At 45.7% G+C, this 27,598-nt stretch overlaps 2 protein-coding genes across 8 annotated transcripts in view; both read right to left on the reverse strand.

Moving 5' to 3' along the window:
- Positions 1–2,409: 2,409 nt before the first annotated feature.
- Positions 2,410–27,598, reverse strand: part of LOC115187661 (histone-lysine N-methyltransferase SETD2-like) — a 49,681-nt gene continuing 24,492 nt past the window's right edge. Inside the window, exons 12-23 of the mRNA XM_029746631.1 lie at positions 23,245–23,373; positions 21,907–23,031; positions 21,755–21,803; positions 21,302–21,608; positions 19,644–20,226; positions 19,184–19,390; positions 18,889–19,014; positions 18,407–18,555; positions 17,732–17,849; positions 9,700–9,774; positions 5,941–6,042; positions 2,410–4,966 (exon numbers count right to left, since the gene is read on the reverse strand). Coding sequence (XP_029602491.1) covers positions 4,805–4,966; positions 5,941–6,042; positions 9,700–9,774; positions 17,732–17,849; positions 18,407–18,555; positions 18,889–19,014; positions 19,184–19,390; positions 19,644–20,226; positions 21,302–21,608; positions 21,755–21,803; positions 21,907–23,031; positions 23,245–23,373 — 3,132 coding nt within the window. The 3' untranslated portion in view covers positions 2,410–4,804. The remainder of the gene's footprint in view (positions 4,967–5,940; positions 6,043–9,699; positions 9,775–17,731; positions 17,850–18,406; positions 18,556–18,888; positions 19,015–19,183; positions 19,391–19,643; positions 20,227–21,301; positions 21,609–21,754; positions 21,804–21,906; positions 23,032–23,244; positions 23,374–27,598) is intronic.
- Positions 23,405–26,804, reverse strand: LOC115187670 (uncharacterized). Of its 7 annotated transcripts, none has more exons than XM_029746654.1 (3): positions 26,364–26,804; positions 25,036–26,277; positions 23,405–23,596 (listed from the first exon to the last, which is right to left on the reverse strand). In XM_029746654.1, the coding sequence occupies exons 1-3, from the start codon at positions 26,455–26,457 to the stop codon at positions 23,442–23,444; spliced, it is 1,491 nt and encodes a 496-aa protein (XP_029602514.1). In that variant the 5' UTR covers positions 26,458–26,804; the 3' UTR covers positions 23,405–23,441. The 7 variants fall into 7 exon arrangements, with proteins under 7 accessions (XP_029602514.1, XP_029602520.1, XP_029602516.1 ...); XM_029746660.1 differs by having other exon boundaries at positions 25,331–26,236; positions 26,278–26,804; XM_029746656.1 differs by having other exon boundaries at positions 25,111–26,236; positions 26,278–26,804.

The raw sequence follows: 27,598 nt of genomic DNA on the forward strand, positions 1-27,598 counted from the left end.
CACGCTAACTGCAGGAATGTCCACCAGAGCTGTTGCCAGAGAATAGAATGTTAATTTCTTTACCATAAACTGCCTCCAACGTGGTTAAACGTGGTTTAAGAGAACAACCGCAGACTACATGTCCATGCATTGTGTAGGTGAGTGGTTTGCTGTTGTGAACAGTGCCCCATTGTGGCGGTGGGGTTAAAGTACGGGCAGGCATAAGCTACGGACAACGAACACAATTGCATTTTATTGATGGCAATTTGAATGCATAGAGATACCGTGACGAGATCATGAGGCCCATTGTCGTGCCATGTTTCAGCATGATAACGCACGGCCCCATGTCGCAAGGATCTGTACACTATTCCTGGAAGCTGAAGATTTCCCTGTTTTTTCATGTCCTATATACTCACCAGACATGTCACCCATTGAGCATGTTTGGGATGCTCTGGATCGATGTGTACGACAACATGTTCCAGTTCCCGCCAATATCCAGCAACTTTGCACAGCCATTGTAGAGGAGTGGGACAACATTCCACAGGCCACAATCAACAGCCTGATACACTATGCGAAGGAGATGTTTCGTGCTGCATGAGGCAAAAATGGTGGTCACACCAGATATTGGCTGGTTTTCTGATCCATGCCCCTATCTTTTTTTTTAATGGTATCTGGGACCAACAGATCAGTGGCGGCTCCTCAGAGGAGGAAGGGGAGGACCATCCTCAGTAAATTTCATAAAAATAAAAATGTTAAGACATTGAAAAAGTTTACCTTTTTAGATAAAACTACACTAAATATATTCACGTCACCAAATAATTGATTAAAACACTGTTTGCAATGAAGGTCTACAGTAGCCTCAACAGCATTCTGTAGGGTAGCACCATGGTGTAGCCGGAGGACAGCTAGCTTCCGTCCTCCTCTTGGTACATTGACTTCAATACAAAACCTAGAAGGCTCTTGATTCCCACCCCCTTCCATGGATTTACACAGTAATTATGACAACTTTCAGAGGTCGTCCTCCAACCTACCAGAGCTCTTGCAGCATGAACTGACATGTCCACCCAATCAAAGGATCAGAGAATTAATCTAGAGCTAGCTAGCACTGCAGTGCATAAAATGTGGTGAGTAGTTGACTCAAAGAGAGAAAGAAAATAGTTGAACAGTTGTCAACAAATTAATTTATTCAAAAATGAAGGAGAAGCAAGAGAGCGAGTGTCATTCTTTTTCACTTTCAGTTTCACTTACTTAGCAAATGCAGATGGCTAGTTTAGCCTATTCAAAACACCCTGCTCGAACAGAGGGATGCCATGTTAGCTAGCTGACTATGACTACCCAACACATCTCTTCCAAGTCAAGGTAAGCTTTTAGTTGTATTAAGTTATTGCCACTGGACGGCGGTGTAACTGCTTACTGACTATACACCCTAATGTTACTACATGATTGTAGCGGGTTTACTAAGGCATTAGTTCTATTAGCTGTTGACTAGGACATTACTTTAGCTAATACGATGTAGGCTGTGTGTGGCGGTTATGACACGGTTTGGTTTAGAAAGGTTTTTTCGCCTGGTCACACAAACGAAGGGAAAAGGTTGAGGGAATACGTGGCTGCTCTGACACTGAACTGTGTTCATGCGTGATCAGTAGTGTATTCATTCCGCCTCTTCTGTTGAAAAACGTTTCTTAAAGGAAAGCAAACGAAACAGGGATACAAATTCCATGAATTTGTCCAATAGAAACTCTCATTTGCAACTGTTGGACTAATGACTACACCCTAGATCAGCTAGATGCAGGCAAGAGTGTGCAAGGCGGTATTTAATGTGTCACTGTCTTACATTTTTATCTCGACCTGTGTGCACCTACGTTGGAAACTTTCATTCATTGGCTAGGTTGTAGCAACCTCATGATGGGTATAGAGAACATTTGACTATCCTGTAGTAGCCTAAACCTATCGACGTTACATTGAACTGGGCGAATGGAAGATAAATGACAGTCATCCAATATGCTGTAATAGAACTAAGGTCATGCTCATGAAAAAGAAAAGTGCTCCCTCATAGTGCACTGACCGCCACTGTAACAGATGCATATCTGTATTCCCAGTCATGTGAAAGCCATAGATTGGCACCTAATGAACTGATTTCATCATATGAACTGTAACTAAGTAAAATATTAGAAATGGTTGCATGTGGCATTTATATTTTTGTTCAGCATACACATTTCAAATCAGTAAACAGGGCATCTACATCTTGTCAAAAGTAGTGCACTAAATAGGGAACAGGGTGCCATTTGGGATGTAGCCAGCATCCTGTATTGAAGGGGTAAGTACATAAACAGTGGAAACGGGGATTGGGTGGTATGCAGGTACTTCTCATTTGGTTCTGGGTAAACTCTCTAGAAATGTTTCAATAGTGTGCAAGGTGAAAATGGAATACACATTTTTACAAAAACTTTATTTTTCTTTTAAAATGTTTGTACACTCAGTATGACAATGTGCTTGCACAGTACTTACAGTAGAGTTGGGGTGAAACTCATTTTGTACATACCAAAAAAAATAAAAAATAAACATCTGTCTCATAACACAAACAGAAAAATGCTGCAACCCCCACCACCAAAATAAAAAAAATCAAACAAGAGAGGCTGTGAATGGGTGGAATCCTGGCTTTAGCTTACAGAGGAAGGGGGTGTTGAGTTGAGCTGCTGGAGCAGACAGGGGAAGTCACTTCGACCCTCCCCCTTCATTCACCTGTGTTTGGTATACTTATAACCTGGCAATAGCTCGGTGTATCACGGACCAACAGTCCATCCTTTTACAAAGACTCTGCTTACCTAAACATGCTCAAACTATTTCTCAATATATTCACATATGAAGCACTATAATACATGTGTGTGTTTGAACATGGTTTTAATGCAATTTAAATGGTGGTGTGAGTTACCCAAATGATCAACGACCCGGTAACCCTGACGACAGGACACAAAACCTTGTTACCCCGGAGACTAAGGAGTAAAACAGCTTGTGTAGCAACAAGACGACAACACATTCTGTGATGCCCGTCTAAAGGAATTATAATAGTAAAAAAAGAGAAAGACAAGGTGAAATAGAGTTAAAATTACAACGCTACACCCCATTGTGGGGGGGGGGGTAGTTGAAACAGAACGAGGTACAGACTGACTGACACACAAGCATCATGTGTGTCTGATAGCATCCAAATCCTGTTCACTTCATAGTACAAGTTAATTAAAGACAAAAACATTGATCAGTTTCCCCATCCCCTGCTGTTCCTTATTCACCACTAAGTCCTCTTGAAGGCCCTGTCTGTCTGTCTGTCTGTCTGTCTGTCTGTCTGTCTGTCTGTCTGTCTGTCTGTCTGTCTGTCTGTCCCACTACTTGATACAGTCAGACGAGTAGGCGGACTGAAGAGAACAAGCTCCATAATAAAGTTCATTCTTCAATTTTTGTAAAAAATAAAATAAAAATATTTACTCAGGGAGGGAGCATTGGAACATGGACTATGTCCCAAATGAACACTATTCCCTACATAGAGCTCTCGTCTAAAGTAGTGCACGCTAGGATTCCCCTATGGGCCCTGGTCTAAAGTAGTGCTCTATATAGGAAATAGGGTGCTATTTGGTAAGCAGCCATGGAGGAATTCAGTCAGAACGATAGAACCGAACCCAGCCTCCACCCCAACAGAACCCAGCCTCCATCCGAACCGAACCCAGCCTCCATCCGAACCGAACCCAGCCTCCATCCGAACCGAACCCAGCCTCCATCCGAACCGAACCCAGCCTCCATCCGAACCGAACCCAGCCTCCATCCGAACCGAACCCAGCCTCCATCCGAACCGAACCCAGCCTCCATCCGAACCGAACCCAGCCTCCATCTGAACCGAACCCAGCCTCCATCCGAACCGAACCCAGCCTCCATCAAGCATTCATATAACAGAGGCTCGGGAGGAGGTCTGAAGGCAGGGAGGGCTTGGAGAGTAGAAAGCTTGGACTATCACAGCCCAGCTAAAAGCAGCACCAGATACCCTAGTCAAGTCAATGGCTGGCTTGGGGGGTGTGGCAGGCGGGCGCACCAGAGGAAAGCCAGGCATATGGAAAAACAGAGATTTTGTCTTTCTTTACACTGTTCCATTTTGACCAGTTAATTACCACTGCTGGACTTCATACAGCAACATCCCAACAGTGGAAAAACATTGAAGAGTCATTTAAAATGATGTTATGTCCGAGTCTTTCATGAATCCTTTTCAGACAAGGGAGGAAGAGTTCTGAAGAGAATATGTAAATAAGATTTGAAAACATTGTTAGTTAGGTAAGAAAGTTAAACTGGAAAAAATGTAGAAAGCTAACATGATAGTGACACTATAGGTTAATGTAGCACCCCTCTCTGGGTCTGAGTGCCAAACAGCACCCTATTCCCTACATAGGGCACATAGAGAATAGGGTGCTAGTTGAGACGCAGCCTAGGTGTCGCACACTTCTCTGTGGACACTTCACCTGGAGCCTCCGCCCCTTGGGAGACACCTCCCTCCTCGTTATGATTCTCGCCCCCCTCCCACTAGTCCCCTCCCACTAGTCAGTGGGCGCAGCGGCAAGCCTTCAAGGCATCAGTTTAAGACACAGTCTTAGTCAACATAAACATGTCCTCCTCATAAATATGTGTCTGGAGCGATCACACCTCCACAGTTCAGTTTCCCAGCGTGACTTGACTTGATCTGGGTTTCAGTGTGTCTCCTTTCACCGATTGTGGGCCCCAAACAACTGTAGCCTAATCATATTTTCAAGTCTTGATCCCTGTTCTGTTCCTCCAGTCAGACGCAGTGTTAGTCCAGCTCAGTGTCCTCTTTGGGCCGGTAGATGTTGCCAAACTTCTGCATGTATTTCTTGATGTACTCCTTGGTCTTGTGCTTGACGTTTTCGTTGCACTCCAGGTCCTCTGGGTTCTTGCAGGACTTCAGCTCCTTGTTCATCACGCCGTGAGTTAGCTGGAGGAATAGAAAGGGGGAGAAAAGGACAGAAGAAAAGGAAGTTAGATGTTTCTCCTGACAACAACATCGGATTGCAAAATCGGTAATGGGTAACTTTCCCATAATTCCCAAGTTTTCTAGAATCCTGGTTTGAGGATTCTGGTTTGAGGATTCTGCTAATTCTGTCCTGATTCCGCGAATCTTCCAAACATGATTTCTGGAAAGTTATGGGAATTTTACAACCCTGCAACAACAAAAGTGAAACTAGCTCCATCAAAAGGAAGAATAGGTCACACTGTGAAGAGATGAGGCTTTCATTCTGACTGATCCATTTCATGAGCTTTGTTCTCCTCCTAAAATGTAGACAGTCAAATGCCAGGGCTGCGTCCCAAAAATCTCAGCTCTCTATATAAAACGAGTCAATCTAAAACGTTAGCTAGCGTCTAGTTTAAGAGGTTCTGCTTTAAGGGTTTGTTCTGCATGGTATTAAATAAAAATTTGAACATGCCAGTTTACTTGGCCTCTCTTTTGTTTATTGTGACCATGTGCTCAAGAGTAGTGGTGTGTCCAAATGGCACTCCATTTAAACAAGTCCCCACCGAGTTGTGGTTGTCAACCCAGAGGAACACTCAAAACTACTTGAGGGGAAAAAACAGAGCTTTCTGCCCTTTGGGGAAAAAAATGCTGGCTGAACATTGAGTGAGTGAGTGAGAATCTCCCAAATGGCACCATTTCCAATACATAGTGCACTACTTTTGAATAGGGTGCCATTTGGGAAACAACTAGAAGCAGTGGGAGCTGAAGGTTCAGGCGTTTAGTTCTGGTCTGGGGGAAGAGCATCAGTGAGATGTGAAGGGGAATACCTTTATCCTTTCAAGTTAATTGCTATCCAGGACATTAATTCAATACTCTGAATGTTGGGAGAGGTTCATGTTTTGCATGGTTTGAGACAATAAAATACAAATGATTGCTTTCCACACACACCACCCTACCTTTCTGGCAAGGTGTTTGAAATCCTCAGTGTTGACAATGCGTCCCAGTTTGCAGTCTGGTTTCCGGAACGGATTCAAGCAGGTCACAATGAACTGGGACATCTAAACACAGGAAATAAGAGGTCAAATCGATCATGTAGAGATGACATTCATTACATTTCAGTAATTTAGCAGACACTCTTATCCAGAGCCACTTACAAGTGCATTCATCTTAACATAGCTAGGTGGGACAACCACATATCTCAGTCATAGTAAGATGGGCTTGACATTAACTTGGAACTTTTTTAACCACTTGTCAAATATGCAAACGCGGCTTTGATCTAAAAAAATAAATAAAAAATCTATCGCAAATATAGAATTGAAAGAGCGTTCGTGCCTGTCAAAGTAGGCCTACTATAATTATACTCTGATAAGCTCTGCAGAGACCGGTAGGACAGAGAGTAAAACATCGCATCCTGAGGACACTTTCCATCACTTTCTGATCGGAGTAGCCTAATTGTTTGAGATTGTTCTTTTTTAAACTTGTCCATTCAGACAACTTAAAGGTGTGGAAAGTGTTCCACAGGGATGCTGGCCCATGTTGACTCCAATGCTTCCCACAGTTGTGTCAAGTTGGCTGGATGTCCTTTAGGTGGTGAACCATTCTTGATCCACATGGGAAACTTGATGGAAAGAGCAGGGGGTTCCTAATGTTTTGTACACTGTGTATAATCTGCTTGTCCAACTTAGTTTTTTACTTGCCCCGGGGGCAAGTGGACAACCATTAATATCCAACCCTGGTAAGTAAATGTTTTTCTCAAAGTCAGAGCGAGCTAGTAAAACTAGTGCAAGTGTTAATGAAAGAAAGGCCATTTAAACAAAATGGCTGTAGGCTGTAACCTAACAAAATGGCTGTAGGCTGTAACCTAACAAAATGGCTGTAGGCTGTAACCTAACAAAATGGCTATAGGCTGTAACCTAACAAAATGGCTGTAGGCTGTAACCTAACAAAATGGCTGTAGGCTGTAACCTAACAAAATGGCTGTAGGCTGTAACCCAACAAAATGGCTGTAGGCTGTAACCTAACAAAATGGCTGTAGGCTGTAACCTAACAAAATGGCTATAGGCTGTAACCTAACAAAATGGCTGTAGGCTGTAACCTAACAAAATGGCTATAGGCTGTAACCTAACAAAATGGCTGTAGGCTGTAACCTAACAAAATGGCTGTAGGCTGTAACCTAACAAAATGGCTGTAACCTAACAAAATGGCTGTAACCTAACAAAATGGCTGTAGGCTGTAACCTAACAAAATGGCTGTAGGCTGTAACCTAACAAAATGGCTGTAGGCTGTAACCTAACAAAATGGCTATAGGCTGTAACCTAACAAAATGGCTGTAGGCTGTAACCTAACAAAATGGCTGTAGGCTGTAACCTAACAAAATGGCTATAGGCTGTAACCTAACAAAATGGCTGTAGGCTGTAACCTAACAAAATGGCTGTAGGCTGTAACCTAACAAAATGGCTGTAGGCTGTAACCTAACAAAATGGCTGTAGGCTGTAACCCAACAAAATGGCTATAGGCTGTAACCTAACAAAATGGCTGGAGGATGTAACGTAACAAAATGGCTGTAGGCTGTAACCTAACAAAATGGCTATAGGCTGTAACCTAACAAAATGTGGAAAAAGGGGTCTGAATACTTTCCAAATGCATGCATGTACAGTACCAGTCAAAAGTTTAGACACACCTACTTATTCTAGGGTTTTTCTTTATTTTTTAATATTTTCTACATTGTAGAATAATAATGAAGACATAAAACTATTAAATAAACAGATATGGTATCATGTAGTAACCCCCCCAAAAAAGTGTTAAACAAATCAAAATATATATTTCAAAGATTCTTCAAAGGAGCCACCCTTTGCCTTGACAGCTTTGCACACTCTTGGCATTAGTAAAAATAACGAAAACCCTTGGATGAGCAGGTGTGTCCAAACTTTTGACTGGTAGTATATATATATATATATATATATATATATATATATATATATATATATATATATATATATATATATATATATATATATATATATATATATATATATATATATATATATATACACACACACTACCAGTCAAAAGTTTGGACACACCTGCTCATCCAAGGGTTTTTCTTTCTATATATAGAATACACATTTAAAGACATGTAGAACACAAGTAAATAGAACATTGAGGCTGTTTCTCAATGCATCTTTCCTTTATTCCTCACATTCTCTCTCTTTGCATCCTTCTCAAAACGCACCAAGGTGCCTGACAAAATACATACACTGGCCAAAAGTATGTGGACCCTTCAAATTAGTGGATTTGGCTATTTCAGCCACACCCCGATGCTGACAGGTGTATAAAAATTGAGCACACTGCCATGCAATCTCCATAGACAAGCATTGTCAGTAGAATGGCCGTACTGAAGATCTCAGTGACTTTCAAAGTGGCACCGTCATAGGATGCTCGCGTCGTGAACGTCTGCGTTGCCATGGGATAAAATAGAAATCAGTTCTATTTCTGACGCAGATCGCGCTGCAAGTCCTGCCTCTCCCATCTCCTCATTGGTTTATAGAAGCAGGTACCCACGTGCCATATCCTCATTGGTTATGCCCACGTGGGTGACTGAAAGACGAACTGTGTTGCCGGTCGGTGTAGTAATACTATGAAAGTTTAGATGCCAATCACCATATAAGTTCAAAGATGAAAAAGGAGGAGGAGAAGAGATGACTAGTAACTATTCGGTTGGCCGTTTTATGTGTGGATTAATTGTCGGAATAGAGGACCTTGTGCATTTCAGGTAAAATAACAAATCAATGTTTATATCCCAGGACAAATTAGCTAGCAACAGCAAGCTAACTAGCTAAATTGCCATAAATGTTTAATGCTTTTTCGACCTGTCCCCAAATTAATGTAATTGGTTCAGAGTTTGTTTTGATATTTTGACCTGCGTGTCGTGATCGCGTTTGGTGTGGGGGGGACAAAATAAATGTGTGCACGATGGCGCACGCGCAGCCGGTTTGGGTTCCGTGTAAGTTCACCATGTGCAAGGCCAAGCGTCACTTGGAATGATGAATCACAATTCACCATCTGGCAGTCTGACAGAAGAATCTGTGTTTGGCAACCTGTCCCACCCAATGCATAATGCCAACTGTAAAGTATGGTGGAGGAGGAATAATAGCCTGGGGCTGTTTTTCATGGTCCGGGCTAGGTCTCTTAGTTCCAGTGAAGGGAAATCTTAACACTATAGCATACAATTTCATTCTAGATGATTCTGTGTTTCCAACCTTGTGGCAACAGTTTGTGGAAAGCACTTTCCTGTTTCAGCAGGACAATGCCCCGTGCACAAAGTGAGGTCCATACAGAAATGGTTTGTCGAAATCGGTGTGGAAGAACTTGACTGGCCTGCACAGAGCGCTGACCTCAACCCCATCCAACACCTTTGGGATGAATTGTAACGCCGACTGTGAGCCAGGCCTAAACACCCAACATCAGTGCCCGACCTCACTAATGCTCTTGGCTGAATGGAAGTAAGTCCCCGCAGGAATGTTCCAACATCTAGTGGAAAGACTTCCCAGAAGAGTGGAGGCTGATATAGCAGCAAAGGGGGGGGACTCCATATTAATGCCCATGATTTTGGAATGAGATGTTCGATGAGCAAGATATCCACATACTGTTGGCCATGTGTAGTTGAGGAGGTGAGAGGAGGAATCACAGGAAGACAGATATGGACGTTGACTCACCTCTTTCCGGAACGTCTCCTTGCTCCTCTTGGCCAGCTCACTGGATGTGTCTGCCTCTGCTGTCTTAGTAGAGAACTGTGGAAACACACACACACACACACACACACACACACACACACACACACACACACACACACACACACACACACACACACACACACACACACACACACACACGAGAGAGGTCAGGGAACATGTCAGTCTATAGAACAGTCACGTTTCGTTTGACTAGCTTGGTTCGGCCGTGGATTCATCTAAACGGTCACCTAGCAGTCTGTCTGGGTTATAGCTACTGTCATTTTCTCAGCTGTGGCAGACAGCAGCAGGCGGCAGCCATTTCTTGGAGCTAAAAGGCCCAGATCAAAGGAAGTGAGGGTGTATCAGCCACACCATGGAGGCCATGGATGAAACATGGCAGGTGTTGGGCTGAGGCCCTGGACTTCAAGGCCAGTGGGGAAGGCAGGCATGCAGGCCACACCTGGTCACCAGGCCCCTCCAACAGGAAAGGAGGGAGCCACACAAAGCAGGGATATCCTGCCAGGATGAAGGCTGGGCTCCCTCTCCGGCTAACAGTACCCTCCCTCCCTCAGCCACAGAGACAGGCAGTAGACAGTTGATGCCCTCCCTCCACCAGAGACAGGCAGTAGACAGTTGATGTCCTCCCTCCACCAGAGACAGGCAGTAGACAGTTGATGCCCTTCCTCCCCCCCCAGAGACAGGCAGTAGACAGTTGATGCCCTCCCTCCACCAGAGACAGGCAGTAGACAGTTGATGCTCCCCCCATAGACAGGCAAGGACAGTTGATGCCCCCCCCCAGAGACAGGCAGTAGACAGTTGATGCCCCCCCCCAGAGACAGGCAGTAGACAGTTGATGCCCCCCGAGACAGGCAGTAGACAGTTGATGCCCCCCCCAGAGACAGGCAGTAGACAGTTGATGCCCCCCCCCCCCAGAGACAGGCAGTAGACAGTTGATGCCCTCCCTCCCAGAGACAGGCAGTAGACAGTTGATGCCCCCCTCCCAGAGACAGGCAGTAGACAGTTGATGCCCCCCTCCCAGAGACAGGCAGTAGACAGTTGATGCCCTCCCTCCACCAGAGACAGGCAGTAGACAGTTGATGCCCTCCCTCCACCAGAGACAGGCAGTAGACAGTTGATGCCCCCACCCCCCAGAGACAGGCAGTAGACAGTTGATGCCCCCACCCCCAGAGACAGGCAGTAGACAGTTGATGCCCCCACCCCCCAGAGACAGGCAGTAGACAGTTGATGCCCCCACCCCCCAGAGACAGGCAGTAGACAGTTGATGCCCTTCCTCCCCCCCCCCAGAGACAGGCAGTAGACAGTTGATGCCCTCCCTCCACCAGAGACAGGCAGTAGACAGTTGATGCTCCCCCCAGAGACAGGCAGTAGACAGTTGATGCCCCCCCCAGAGACAGGCAGTAGACAGTTGATGCCCCCCCCCCAGAGACAGGCAGTAGACAGTTGATGCCCCCCCCCCAGAGACAGGCAGTAGACAGTTGATGCCCCCCCCCCCCCAGAGACAGGCAGTAGACAGTTGATGCCCCCCCCCCCCCGAGACAGGCAGTAGACAGTTGATGCCCCCCCCCCCCCGAGACAGGCAGTAGACAGTTGATGCCCCCCCCAGAGACAGGCAGTAGACAGTTGATGCCCCCCCCCCAGAGACAGGCAGTAGACAGTTGATGCCCTCCCTCCCAGAGACAGGCAGTAGACAGTTGATGCCCCCCCCAGAGACAGGCAGTAGACAGTTGATGCCCTCCCTCCACCAGAGACAGGCAGTAGACAGTTGATGCTCCCCCCAGAGACAGGCAGTAGACAGTTGATGCCCCCACCCCCCAGAGACAGGCAGTAGAGAGTTGATGCCCCCACCCCCCAGAGACAGGCAGTAGACAGTTGATGCCCCCACCCCCCAGAGACAGGCAGTAGACAGTTGATGCCCCCACCCCCCAGAGACAGGCAGTAGACAGTTGATGCCCCCCCTCCCAGAGACAGGCAGTAGACAGTTGATGCCCCCCCTCCCAGAGACAGGCAGTAGACAGTTGATGCCCCCCCACCCCTCCCAGAGACAGGCAGTAGACAGTTGATGCCTCCCCCCCAGAGACAGGCAGTAGACAGTTGATCCCCCCCCCAGAGACATGCAGTAGACAGTTGATCCCCCCCCCAGAGACAGGCAGTAGACAGTTGATCCACCCCCCCAGAGACATGCAGTAGACAGTTGATGCCCCCCCCCAGAGACAGGCAGTAGACAGTTGATTCCCCCCCCAGAGACAGGCAGTAGACAGTTGATGCCTCCCCCCCAGAGACAGGCAGTAGACAGTTGATGCCTCCCCCCCAGAGACAGGCAGTAGACAGTTGATGCCCCCCCCCAGAGACAGGCAGTAGACAGTTGATCCCCCCCCCCAGAGACAGGCAGTAGACAGTTGATGCCTCCCCCATGCCCCAAACCAAGGTGGTGAGGATCAAAAGGAACCACAATGGATTCCCACACAGCTCTCCTCCGTGCTTCCTGAGGGGTGGTGTGCCCATGGAGCGTACCAGGGAGAAGCATTCAGACTGACAAGAGAACACTTGATGAGCCAGTGTTTAACATAGATTCTTTTCCAGGTGGGATGCAAAGCCCTCTAATCAAAACGCCAAATTATTATCAGGGATCAACAGAGCTAGGGAAAATAACATTTAAGTGGTGTCAGAAACTCAGTGGTTATCATTTCAGGTCCTGGTCAGTAGAGACAGATCAGAGAGACAGACAGAGACACCACTATCAAGACATGTTGGAAACAGTCCTTGAGCTCATTGCTTTTATTGGCCAACGACATCCCATCGTAAAAAAAGAAGATAGAGACATCCCATCGTAAAGAAAGAGAGATGGAGACATCCCATCGTAAAGAAAGAAATCCCATCGTAAAGAAAGAGAAATAGAGACATCCCATTGTAAAGAAAGAGAGAAATAGAGACATCCCATTGTAAAGAAAGAGAGAAATAGAGACATCCCATTGTAAAGAAAGAGAGAGATGGAGACATCCCATTGTAAAGAAAGAGAGAAATAGAGACATCCCATTGTAAAGAAAGGGTCTCTCCCTCTCTGGAGACACACATCTGAAAACATTTCCGCTCCGAGACAAAAGGGCCCAGTACGTAGACGCTAAACCAAGAAACCACAAACCTGGTTTCCATTACGATCAAAGAGGGAAAACAAATGACAGAAAAGAGAGAGCAATAGAGAGAGAGCGAGAGAGTGAGCGCAAGAGAGAAATACATAATAACCATGCCTACACCCCATATAGGCACCCTCAGATCAGACCTTATGACCCTCCTGCCCACCCCATGCCCCCCACTCCCACAGAGGGCCTCAACATGAAAGTCACACATACACCCAGGCTAACAGGCCCAACCCCCACTCTTACACTAGCCCAAGCCAATGGCATGTACCAGATGCTCAGCAGGCTCTGCTCACACTTACTGGGCTGAGGCCAAACCACACGACTAACAACATTGGACACTTGATGGAACACAAAGCCTTCACCATCTCATTCTGGAATATCCAAGGCCTGAAGTCATCTGCCTTTGGCCTAAAGAGCAGGAACCCAGACTTCACTAAAGAAATACAGACATTGTCATCCTACAAGAAACAAGGTATAGAGATGGACCCAGTGGTTACCCTCTAGGTTACAGAGAGCTGGTAGTCCCATCCACCAAAATACCAGGTGTGAAACAGGGAAGGGTCTCAGGGGCTTTGCTAATTTGGTATAGAGCAGACCTAACTCACTCTATTAAATTAATCAAAACAGGAACATTGTACGTTTGGCTAGAAATTCAAAAGGACATGAACTAAACAGAGAAAAATGTCCTACTGTGTGCTACCACTAGAATCCCCATACTTTAATGAAGACAGCTTCTCCATCCTGGAGGGGGAAATCAATCATTTCCAGGCCCAGGGACATGTACTAATTTGTGGCAAACAACACCTACCTGGAAGTGACAGCATTCCGTCCCCCATCCATATAACCCCCTAGGCACAACTACAACAATATAACCAACAAAAACGGGTCACCTCCTGCAGCTCTGTCACACGTTGGGTATATACACATAGTCAATGGTAGGCTTCGAGGGGACTCCTACGGTAGGTACACCTACAGCGCATCTCTTGGCAGTAGTACTGTAGACTACTTTATCACTGACCTCAACCCACATTCTCTCAGAGTGTTCAGTCAGCCCACTGACACCCCTATCAGATCACAGCAAAATCAGTCTACTTGAACAGAGCAATACTCAAATCATGAAGCATCAAAACCAAAGGAACTGAATAATATTAAGAAATGCTATAGCTGGAAGGAGAGTAGTGTGGAAACCTACCAAAAAACAATTAGGCAAATTCAATCCCTGTTAGACAACTTCCTGGACAAAACGTAATAGTGAAGATGTAAACTTGGCAGTAGAAATAGTGTTTAGGTTTTCTCAGCTTCCCTATCAAATCTATAATGTCAAGACAACCTAAGAAAATGAACAACAATGACAAATGGTTTGATGAAGAAAGCAAAAAACCTAAAGAAAGAAATTGAGAAATCTATCCAACCAAAAACATAGAGACCCAGAAAACCTGAGCCTACGACTTCACTATGGTTAATCACTAAAACAATACAGAAATACACTACGGAAAAAGAAGGAACAGCACGTCAGAAATCAGCTCAATGTAATTGAAGAATCCATAGACTCTAACCACTTCTGGGAAAATTGGAAAACACTAAACATACAACAACACAAAGAATTATCTATCCAAAAGTGGAGATGTGTGGGTAAACCACTTCTCCAATCTTTTTGGCTCTATAACAAAGAAGAGCAAAAACATATACATGATCAAATACAAATCTTAGAATCAACTATTAAAGACTACTAGAACCCACTGGATTCTCCACTACAGGACAAAACCCTCCAACCCAAAAAGGCCTGTGGTGTTGACAGTATCCTAAATTAAATGATCAAATATACAGACCACAAATTCCAATTGATAAGCGTCAACAACAACCTTGGGAAAATCGTCTGCATTATCATTAACAGCAGACTTGTACATTTCCTCAGTGAAAACAATGTAGTGAGGAAATGTCATATTGGCTTTTTACCAAATTACCGTACGACAGACCACATATTCATCCCGCACACCCTAATTGACAAACAAACCAAAACAAAGGCAGTCTTCTCATGCTTTGTTGATTTCAAAAAAGCCTTCCACTCAATTTGGCATGAGGGTCTACAATACAAATTGATGGAAAGTGGTGTTGGGGGAAAAACATACGACATTATAAAGTCTATGTACACAAAACAACAAGTGTGATAAAATTGGCAAAACGCACATTTCTTTCCACAGGGCCGGGGGCTGAGACAGGGATGCAGCTTAAGCCCCACCCTCTTCAACATATACATCAACGAATGGCGAGGGCACTAGAACAATCTGCAGCACCCGGGCTGACCCTACTAGAATCTGAAGTCAAACGTCTGTTTGCTGATGATCTGGTCCTTCTGTCCCCAACCAAGGAGGGCCTACAGCAGCACCTAGATCTTCTGCACAGATACTGTCAGACCTGGGCCCTGACAGTAAATCTCAGTAAGACAAAAATAATGGTGTTCCAAAAAAGGTCCAGTCACCAGGACCACAAATACAAATTCCATCTAGACACCGTTGCGCTAGAGCACACAAAACAACTATACATACCTCGGCCTAAACATCAGCACCACGGGTAACTTCCACAAAGCTGTGAACGATCTGAGAGACAAGGCAAGAAGGGCCTTCGATGCCATCAAAAGGAATATCAAATTTGACCTACAAATTAGGATCTGGCTAAAAAAAATACTTGAATCAAACCATTGCTCATTATGGTTGTGAGGTCTGAGGTCCGCTCACCAGCCAAGAATTCACAAAATGGGACGAATACCAAATTGAGACTCCACATGCAGAATTCGGAAAAAAATATCCTTTGTGTACAACGTAAAACACCAAATAATGCATGCAGAGCGGAGCAGGAATGATATGGATCTTGTAGCTCCTAAACCTAGCTCACCCTTAACTTCAGATGTTGATGAAGATGTGTGTTGATCTAACAGCTCCTAAACCTAGCTCACCCTTACCTTCAGATGTTGATGAAGATGTGGGTTGATTTAACAGCTCCTAAACCTAGCTCACCCTTACCTTCAGATGTTGATGAAGATGTGGGTTGATTTAACAGCTCCTAAACCTAGCTCACCCTTACCTTCAGATGTTGATGATGTGGGTTGATTTAACAGCTCCTAAACCTAGCTCACCCTTACCTTCAGATGTTGATGAAGATGTGTGTTGATTTAACAGCTCCTAAACCTAGCTCACCCTTACCTTCAGATGTTGATGATGTGGGTTGATTTAACAGCTCCTAAACCTAGCTCACCCTTACCTTCAGATGTTGATGAAGATGTGTGTTGATTTAACAGCTCCTAAACCTAGCTCACCCTTACCTTCAGATGTTGATGAAGATGTGTGTTGATTTAACAGCTCCTAAACCTAGCTCACCCTTACCTTCAGATGTTGATGAAGCTCTTAAGATGTGATCCACTGTATCTACAGCTAGCGTTATAGTGTCTGTTTGCATCGCAAATGGAACCCTCGCCCCTATGTAGTGCACTACTTTAGACCAGGACGCATAAGGTAGTGGTGCACTATGTAGGGAATAGGGTGCCATTTGAGGATGTAGCCCCTGTCTGACACTAGACTAGAGGCCCTTCAGGGGGGTGATTCTCTCTCCCAGGAGAGGAACCACAGCTGAAAATAATCCTTTAGCAACAGCTTCAATTAACCAATGGGAGGAACACCATCATCATCATGTTCCACACGCAAGCACAAACATTCTGGGAAGCAAACCAAGCACAAACATTCTGGGAAGCAAACCAAGCTCAAATATTTTGCTTTTGCACAGATGAGTTCGAGTAGATCTGTTTTCACACCATCCTCTTTTAGAAAAACTCTTGCGTCCAAAAACCACAAGGCAATATAATGGATATTATAGCAGGGTTTGTACTCTTAGACTCACACCACTAGGGGCTCCAACATAAAGATTGTATGGAACTCTACTGACCATGTATGACCATAGTCCCGTGGACAAATGACACCCTAGTCCCTGGACAGTGCACTACATTTGACTAGAGTCCTGTGTGAATCTGATTCAACCATGAGTCATGAGATTTGGGCCATATTCAAATACCTTAATAACCTTTCCGTCCTTGAAGAAAATCACTGATCTACCAGTCAGATTGGTGAAAGTAATGAGACGGAAGGAAGCCATGTTTTCATCTATCAACTAACATACAGATCAGTGTCCAGTTTCCATCCAACCTTCTTATACGAGTAAAGTACTTGTCGGATATTTTTTTTGTCATGACAGGCCTGATGGAAACAGAACACGGTAAATGTGTCGACAAAACAAAATACTCTAGACAAGGTGAGATCTTTCTGTGTCTGTAAAATGAATTATGTGAGAAATGTCATCAGAAACGCTTTTATGCTCAAATATTGATAAAATAACCATCATATGGAAGTAAACTTGAGTCACGCGATGACATGTGTGGTCCTCCCACTACGACTGGTCAGGAAGGCCTGCAGTTTAATAGGCTACAGATGAAATAAATGATGAACTTCACAGGGTGGTGAAAGAACAAGGTGATGAGCTTGATGCTCCTTTCCAATAAATATCCAGAGAAAACCCTGAGTAGAGTTGAAAATGCGACGGAAACCCATTTAACTTGAATTTAAACCGCAAAAAGTAGTTCATGTGCACTATGTCATCACACACAGCCTTTCATCTGCAACAAGTCAATTTGATGGAAACATCTCTGGAGGGAAAATACACTATGGTTTTTATGCAGATTTTAGAATACTCGTCACCAATTGGATGGAATCTGTCACCAATTGGATGGAAACCTAGATAGTGATTATATCAAGGAAGGAAGGATGCATTTGAAAGGCCTTGGCCTGTGTGTTTTCAGGGTTAAAGGTCACCTTGGAGGGGTTCTCGTCATAGGTGGGCGTCCCCAGGTCCATCTCAGCCTCGTGGTCTAAGCTGTGAGAGTCTTCACTGGCCCCGTCCCAGCTGCTGGGAGGATCCCACTGAGTCTGCCTGTAGGAGGGTGGGGTTAGATACACAGTAAGACACAATTCCAGGCAGACAAACGCAGCCAGACACACAGAGTTAGTCAGACATGTGCAGTCAGACCGACAAGCTGACAGATACACACAGTCACAAAAGCAGACAGTACGAGACAGACAGACACAGGCAGGCAGACAGAGAGAGACCGGCAGAGACAGGCAGTCAGACAGAGAAAGACCGGCAGAGACAGGCAGTCAGACTGAGAGAGACAGGCAGTCAGACAGAGAGACCGGCAGAGACAGGCAGTCAGACAGAGAGAGACCGGCAGTCAGACAGAGAGAGACCAGCAGAGACAGGCAGTCAGACAGAGAAAGACCGGCAGAGACAGGCAGTCAGACAGAGAGAGACCGGCAGAGACAGGCAGTCAGACTGAGAGAGACAGGCAGTCAGACTGAGAGAGACCGGCAGAGACAGGCAGTCAGACAGAGAGAGACCGGCAGAGACAGGCAGTCAGACAGAGAGAGACCAGCAGAGACCGGCAGAGACAGGCAGTCACCGGCAGAGACCGGCAGAGACCGGCAGCCTACCTGGTGATGACGTGATAATAGTAGATCTTTCCTTCTCCGTCCCGTGCTACCTTCCAGCTGGGGGGCAGGACGATGGTTTTGGGTTTGGGAGGAGAGGGAGGGGGCAGGTCTATCATACTGTTGGGGACTAAGAGAGCGTTGGGCATCTCCTGGACAGAGGAAAAGAGGCAGGTGAAAAGACAGGAAGTCTCCTCTAGTGGTTAGAAAACAACTGTTTATGAGGCCTTCATCATGATAGAAAACATAGTATGAAACTGCTGGACAAGACTACTATCACGTTGGTACACTGCCTCCCCCTTGTGGTAGCTTGGAGAAGGGTACGGCCAGACATCCGCAGACAGATGATGGACAACAGAGAGGATGAGCAACATGTCGACCTTTGTGAGTCTGCAACTAGTCTGAAAGTCATTGACTTTGTGTGATGTTTTAACAGACAAATACGGACAAGGATTAATGCGTCTGGGTCTGGCTGGAGGCCTTACCTGCTGGACAGTCTGTGAGGTGACGATGGTAGTGACCGTACCCCCCTGCTGAACCACCACTCCTTGCTGATGACCTGTGTACACCGGCTGACCGTGGAGGTAGTTGGCAGCCGGATCAGCGTAGGCCTGGCCAGAACAGGGTTGACAGACACACAGAGATCACACAGATACTCAGAGAGAAACCTTCTGATCTAGTCATGAAACAGGTCTTTTTTCATGCGTTGCTTGAAAGCCTCTATCAACGAAGGGCGATATGTGTTGACTGTTCAGGACACTGGGCAGTGTGTGTGCCTACCTGCAGGACAGGCGTGTTAGCCTGTGGATAGGCAGTGGGGATACTGTAGATGGTCTGACATGGCTGACCCTGGTAGTAGATGGCTGTCTGGGTGGGAGGTGGTGCTGGGACAACCTGGTACTGTGGTGCTACCTGGGTCTGTACTGTCACCGCCTGCTGGGTGGTAGGGTCCCACAGTGTGGTGTAACTCCCCTGGCCCGCCGACACCTACAACAATTACAAACAAATATAGGACGTTTGGAGTTAGGGGACCAGATGGAATTTGCAACTTGCACTGATGCGGCCAATTAAAAATGTTTACTTTCACAGCCAAGTCAAAGGGTTGTAAAACGAGCCCAAATGGTAGCACTCTGGAGCCCTGAATAATAATGTTATTTCCAGCACTTTTCAAAACATCGAAAGTCACTTTACAATGAAATAAAAATCCATTAAAATGATGAGGAATATAAAAGTAAACCACCTGAGGAGGCGCAGACACAGCAGGCACTGACAGGACGCCTACACCCGGGTCCTGGCCTGCCACGCTGGGCTGCTGGGCATACTGCTGGGCGGTGCCGTGGTGGAGCTCCAGAGGCGTAGTGGGTTGGTGGATGTGTTGGGAGATGCTGGAGAGGTTGGAGACTGGAGGGGGCTGGGAGGTAGAGGAGGGAGAGGTCATGCCCAGCTCGGTGATCAGAGCCTGGGGAGGGGTCTGCTCCAAGACCAGGGTGGCTGGGACCAGGGGCTCCACGGGAGGGGTAGGCAGCAGCACCTTGCCTGCGTTGGGGTTGACGGGGTCCACGTAGGTCTGGAGGGGGTAGCCGGGGGGGTAGTGGATGAAGCCAGCTGGGCTGGTAGTGTAGGTCAGGGCTGCATCGTAGGCTAGAGTCTGGAGCTGCTGCTGCCGCTGTTGTTGTTGATGTTGTTGTAACTGTTGTTGTTGTTTCTGGACCTCGCGCTGGGCCACCTCCTGTTCAAACAGCTTCCTGCGCTCCTCTGTGGACAGCTTGGTGCGTTCCTTGGTGATGGAACGGGTCTTCTTACTGCTGTTAGCCAGGTCAAACCTAGAAACACACAGTCAATACTACTGTCTACAGAGATCAACAGGTCAAACCTAGAAACACAGTCAATACTACTGTCTACAGAGATCAACAGGTCAAACCTAGAAACACACAGTCAATACTACTGTCTACAGAGATCAACAGGTCAAACCTAGAAACACAGTCAATACTACTGTCTACAGAGATCAACAGGTCAAACCTAGAAACACACACAGTCAATACTACTGTCTACAGAGATCAACAGGTCAAACCTAGAAACACACACAGTCAATACTACTGTCTACAGAGATCAACAGGTCAAACCTAGAAACACAGTCAAGACTACGGTCTACAGAGATCAACAGGTCAAATCTAGAAACACAGTCAATACTACTGTCTACAGAGATCAACAGGTCAAACCTAGAAACACACAGTCAATACTACTGTCTACAGAGATCAACAGGTCAAACCTAGAAACACAGTCAAGACTACTGTCAACAGAGATCAACAGGTCAAACCTAGAAACACAGTCAATACTACTGTCTACAGAGATCAACAGGTCAAACCTAGAAACACAGTCAAGACTACTGTCAACAGAGATCAACACAACAGACATTTCTACAAGTCAACAATATAGTGCACTAATTTTAACCAGAGCCCTATGGGACCCTATTCAGTACACTACTTTTGACCAGAGCCCTATGGGACCCTATTCAGTACACTACTTTTGACCAGAGCCCTATGGGACCCTATTCATTACATTTACATTTACATTTAAGTCATTTAGCAGAGCGACTTACAAATTGGTGCATTCACCTATAATATCCAGTATTCAGTACACTACTTTTACCCAGAGCCCTATGGGACCCTATTCAGTACACTATTTTACCCAGAGCCCTATGGGACCCTATTCAGTACACTACTTTTGGGAAAAGGGTACAATTTGAAAAGGAGCCTAAAGTCATCAAGAGTTTTGTTTCTAAAACCATTGAAGTATTGTAGAATGATTCAGAAAGTCATTCAGTCATACAGTCAAAGGACGTGATCATCCATAGCTAGTCAGTCTATATGAGCATGTTGGTGTTCCAGCCAGTCCTACCGGTCCTCATGTCGCCTGCTGCTCCTCTCGTATGCTGAGGGTGGTGGGGAGGTGGAGGCACGTCTCCTCCGTCTCTCTGTGCTGCGGGGTGTCTTCTCAGAGTCTCTGTCCCAGTCTCTGTCTCTGTCTCTCTCCCGGTCTCTCTCCCAATCCCTGTCCCTTTCTCTGTCTCTCTCCCGGTCCCGCTCCCTGTCCCGCTCTCTTTCTCGATCTCGTTCCCTGTCCCTCTCCTTGTCCCGCTCCCGTTCCCGTTCCCGGCTGCCGGAGGGGGTGCGAGCCGGGGCAGCGTCTCGGTCTCGACTACGATCTGTATACATGGAATAATCAAACCGGTTAAAGCCTCACCAATGGTAGGCTGTCAGCACGGTTGGAAATAAAATGTTAGACTGTAACAGGTGTGGACACAGACCCAGTGAGAGAAAGAGCACGAGAGGGGCAGAGACAGAGACCTACCATGTATCTCCTTCTCCACCTGGCTCTTCTTGGGGATCCTGTACACCTCCTGAAGGATGAGTCACACGCCACACATGTAAATAACAAGAAACTCAGTGTGTGTTTATTTATTTATCAGTGTGTGTTAAATCAGTGTTTGTTTGTGTCCTTGCCTTCAGGTCCTTCCAGCTGTCCAGCAGCCTAGCAGCCATGTCTCCTATATCCACAGCACTGAGCAGGGCTTCCTGGCTCCTCTCGCTCTCTACATCAGACACACCCTCCTCCTCATCCTGCGAGGGCGTCCCCACCGCCGCAGGCTCCACGGGGACCACCGGAGAGGGAGGTGGAGGGGCCTCAGAGGCAGGGGCCACTACCTGGGTAGCATCCTCAGTGCCAGGGGCCACCTCCGGGGGACCCTCGGGGGCCACTTGGCCTGGATGTTCCTGGCTGCCTGGAGCCTTTTCTGTATCTTCAGTCCCAGTCTCTGCTGTGGTGGTCTCCTCTTCCTTCTCCTCAGCAGGCTGCTCCTCTGAAGGGGTCTCAGTAACTTCCGTCTGAACTGGCTGAATGTGTGATGATTCCTGGACCTCCACGTTGGCCTGCTCTCCTGCCACAACCTCCCTCTCCTCCACTGACTGACTTGCCTGCTGCTGCTCCTCCTCTCCGCTCTCCTTCTGTCCCTCACTCCCCTCCTCTTTCACCTCCTCGTCACCGCCCTTCTCATCCACCTCCTCCTGATCTTTAACGTCTTGGCTCTCAGCTTCGAGTTCTGTGATCTCCATGGTCTCCACCACCTCCTCTGGTGTCTCCTTCAGCTCTGTGACTGGCTCTTCTGTCGGCTCCTCCGTTGTGGGAGTCTGAGCCTCAACCACCAGCTCTGTCTTGGACTGTTTGCTGCTCTCCACTGGAGGCTCAGGTCGTGAGACCTCCTCGTCCTCCATCTCCTCTTCATCCTCCTCTTCCTCCTCCTTACCGTCCGAGGCCTTGCTGGCGTCCGACATGGCGCTGTCCAGGCTGTTCTCGCTGATCTTGAGGCGACGGTAAACGGCCCGTTTGGGAGTGTCGCTGTCCAACTCAGGGCCCAGTTTGGCGACGGAGGCAGAGGAGCCGTCGGGAGTGTTGAGAGGGGTCTGGGCGCGGGACGTGTTCTCACTGGAGTAGCCGTCCTGTTCGGCCCCAGGGGGCTGGGGGAGGGAGTGTGTGTGTGTTTGGGCCCAGCGCTGGATGAGGCTCAGGACATGACTCTCCTCCAACATGTTCTTAGTGGAGATAGGCAGCACTGACAGGGTCTTCATGATCTGGAGACACAGGGAATAGTCAGTTGGTTACAACACACATACCTTGTTTCGATATTCCTAGGACCTTTGAATTAAAACAATCTGAATTGGTTTATTCTAAAGTGCATTCTCATATAGATTCAGTGATCATATTTGTCATGATCACAAGTGTGAGGGATGAGCAACTGATGTTAAATTTATTTATTTTTGACCCGGAACAGATTTAATTGTCACCTGAAACTGCAGTTTGATGTTGTTGACACTGTTGCCCTTGGCTTCAGAGAGCTCCACCATGAAGATCCACAGTAGAGACAGACCGTGATGGTCCAGGAACTGCTTCAGACAGGATGGGCTCTGGGTATCCTGTTCATACAAAACCACCAAGTCAACATTATGGTAGAGAAACCCTTCTCCTGAGACAAATAATAATCTTAACACCCTCCACATAATAACACAGTACAGACATCCACAATACAATACACCCTCAATACAATACACCCAGCACATAATAACACAGTACAGACATCCCCAATACAATACACCCTCCACATAATAACACAGTACAGACATCCCCAATACAATACACCCTCCTGTCATGACGTTGGCCTCTTTGGGTACAGGAAGGACAGTTGACCCCCTCCCCTTTGTACCATCACCCAACCTACCTTCCCCCCCAACCCAGGGTTGTAAAAATTCCAAGAGGAGAATCTACTACAACATGTTTCATAGAGAGACAAAGGAAATTCTTCCAACTCATAGAATTGGAGAACCTAGCGACATGTGTGTTCTGGAGAAGATATGGAAGATTGATGAAGACTCCAGCTACGAACTGATCCGCTTGGTACAATTTTGTGATACTCAGAAGAGACAATATAGCCATATTACCCTAAAACGGTCTACATGATAGCCTCAGCGATGAGACTGAATCCACATGGGTGTATACAATGTATTATTAAGGATAAAGCTATTTGTAATACATTGAGATGCTATGTACTGATGTTAATGTGATAGAATTATATTTCTGTAACCAAGTCTAGCTCAGTCATAGGCACGCCCCCAGGGACACATACAGGACCAGGCGTCATTTGACAAGCCTGTTCTCTGGGTACTATAAAAGACCCCCTGATTTACATTTATACAGACCAGGCCTACACTCCATCGTGAGTTTGGCCCAGAGGTTTGACCAGCCAAGTACTCTACTGAAAGTGAACTATACCACGTGGTTAACTTTTACTATCGAGACCGACAGAATAAGAACAAGTCTTTGATATTAATTATTAGTCTGCAGCTAAGTAAATTATATCATCGAACGCGAAGACCAACCACATCCATTCTATGACGACATTCATGAATGTCGCTCTGACAGATCCATTCTAACCGAGAGAGAGAGAGAACGCTGACAAACTCTCCATCAGAACAAAACTCTCCAACAAGAATCCCGACGACACATGAGCGTAAATATATATTGATATTGCAATTGTTCCCGAATGAGTGAGCCTTCAATTGTCAATTGTTAATATTAATGAACTCTGTGTAACTTCTCAGCTTACCGTTTTATGACCCATTGTCTAACAGACCAGCCATGCTTGTTAGCCAGTAGGGCACATTACTATGCCAATCCTTGGTGACGATAATTACTGTTTGTATGTTTTCTGTTAATTACTTAGTGTAGTAAATAAATGATTTTAAGACAATTGATGTATGGATGATTTTAGTAAAGACTGGGTTCGTGCAGATAACCAAGAATTACAACTTTCATGATGAGACTGAAACAACATACGGGTTAAGATTGACTGCTATCGATGTAAAATATTACTAAGTATCTTAAGAGTTTATTCAGAGGATAACAGCTCTATAAACGTTCTTCTGTGGTGCCCCGACTTTCTAGTTAATTACATTTACATGATTAGCTTAATCAGGTAATATCAATTACAGAGAAATAATTTTATAAGTTAGCATGTCATATCACTTAATCCGGCATAGCCAAAGACACGACACTCCACAGACATCCCCAATACAATACACCCTCCACAAAATAACACAGTACACAGACATCCCCAATACAATACACCCTCCACAGACATTCCCAATACAATACACCCTCCACATAATAACACAGTACAGACATCCCCAATACAATACACCCTCCACATAATAACACAGTACAGACATCCCCAATACAATACACCCTCCACATAATAACACAGTACAGACATCCCCAATACAATACACCCTCCACATAATAACACAGTACAGACATCCCCAATACAATACACCCTCCACATAATAACACAGTACAGACATCCCCAATACAATACACCCTCCACATAATAACACAGTACAGACATCCCCAATACAATACACCCTCCACAAAATAACACAGTACACAGACATCCCCAATACAATACACCCTCCACAGACATCCCCAATACAATACACCCTCCACATAATAACACAGAACAGACATCCCCAATACAATACACCCTCCACATAATAACACAGTACAGACATCCCCAATACAATACACCCTCCACATAATAACACAGTACAGACATCCCCAATACAATACACCCTCCACATAATAACACAGTACAGACATCCCCAATACAATACACCCTCCACAAAATAACACAGTACACAGACATCCCCAATACAATACACCCTCCACAGACATCCCCAATACAATACACCCTCCACATAATAACACAGTACAGACATCCCCAATACAATACACCCTCCACAAAATAACACAGTACACAGACATCCCCAATACAATACACCCTCCACAGACATCCCCAATACAATACACCCTCCACATAATAACACAGTACAGACATCCCCAATACAATACACCCTCTAGACATCCCCAATACAATACACCCTCCACATAATAACACAGTACAGACATCCCCAATACAATACACCCTCCACATAATAACACAGTACAGACATCTCCAATACAATACACCCGCCACATAATAACACAGTACACAGACATCCCCAATACACCCGCCACATAATAACACAGTACACAGACATCCCCAATATACCCTCCACATAATAACACAGTACAGACATCCCCAATACAATACACCCTCCACATAATAACACAGTACAGACATCCCCAATACAATACACCCTCCACATAATAACACAGTACAGACATCCCCAATACAATACACCCTCCACATAATAACACAGTACAGACATCCCCAATACAATACACCCTCCACATAATAACACAGTACACAGACATCCTCAATACACCCTCCACATAATAACACAGTACAGACATCCCCAATACAATACACCCTCCACATAATAACAGTACAGACATCCCCAATACAATACACCCTCCACATAATAACACAGTACACAGACATCCTCAATACACCCTCCACATAATAACACAGTACAGACATCCCCAATACAATACACCCAGCACATAATAACACAGTACAGACATCCCCAATACAATACACCCTCCACACAATATAACAACTTATCAAATCACATTTTATTTGTCACATACACGTGTGACAAACTGATTCTTGACTGATTCAGAGGGATACAAAAATAAAACAAGCAACTGAATACCTTTAACTGAAATAAAATGTGTGTCCCAAATGACCAGGGCCTATAAATATCTATCTATAAATATAGTGCACTATAAATGACCAGGGCCTATAAATATCTATCTATAAATATAGTGCACTATAAATGACCAGGGCCTATAAATATCTATCTATTAATATAGTGCACTATAAATGACCAGGGCCTATAAATATCTATCTATAAATATAGTGCACTATAAATAACCAGGGCCTATGAATATGAATATATTTATATATATAAAATATAGTGCACTATAAATACTCACCATACAGCTCTCCTTCCGTGGCCTCCAACTGCTCTTAAATACAAGTAAAACTAAATGCATGCTATTCAACCGATCGCTGCCTGCACCTGCTCGCCCGTCCAGCATCACTACTCTGGACGGCTCTGACTTAGAATGTGTGGACAACTACAAATACCTAGGTGTCTGGTTAGACTGTAAACTCTCCTTCCAGACTCACATCAAACATCTCCAATCCAAAGTTAAATCTAGAATTGGTTTCCTATTTCACAACAAAGCATCCTTCACTCATGCTGCCAAACATACCCTTGTAAAACTGACAATCTTACCGATCCTCGACTTTGGCGATGTCATTTACAAAATAGCCTCCAACACCCTACTCAATAAATTGGATGCAGTCTATCACAGTACCATTTGTTTTGTCACCAAAGCCCCATACACTACCCACCACTGCGACCTGTACGCTCTTGTTGGCTGGCCCTCGCTTCATACTCGTCGCCAAACCCACTGGCTCCAGGTCATCTACAAGACCCTGCTAGGTAAAGTCCCGCCTTATCTCAGCTCACTGGTCACCATAGCTGCACCCATCCGTAGCATGCGCCCCAGCAGGTATATCTCACTGGTCACCCCCAAAGCCAATTCCTCCTTTGGCCGTCTCTCCTTCCAGTTCTCTGCTGCCAATGACTGGAACGAACTACAAAAATCTCTGAAACTGGAAACACTAATCTCCCT

Source organism: Salmo trutta, unplaced genomic scaffold (genome assembly GCF_901001165.1).
Source record: "Salmo trutta unplaced genomic scaffold, fSalTru1.1, whole genome shotgun sequence".
NCBI classification, from domain to species: domain Eukaryota; kingdom Metazoa; phylum Chordata; class Actinopteri; order Salmoniformes; family Salmonidae; genus Salmo; species Salmo trutta.

Excerpts from the sequence above, each read along its gene's own strand:
- LOC115187670 (XM_029746653.1), bottom strand. The coding sequence starts at position 26,457 with ATGTGCTGGGTGTATTGTATTGGGGATGTCTGTACTGTGTTATTATGT. Across the intron at positions 26,237-26,277 it reads ACTGTGTTATTATGTGGAGG|GTGTATTGTATTGGGGATGT; the intron begins GTGTATTGAGGA and ends ATTATGTGGAGG. Across the intron at positions 23,597-25,035 it reads ACTGTGTTATTTTGTGGAGG|GTGTATTGTATTGGGGATGT; the intron begins GTGTATTGTATT and ends CATGACAGGAGG.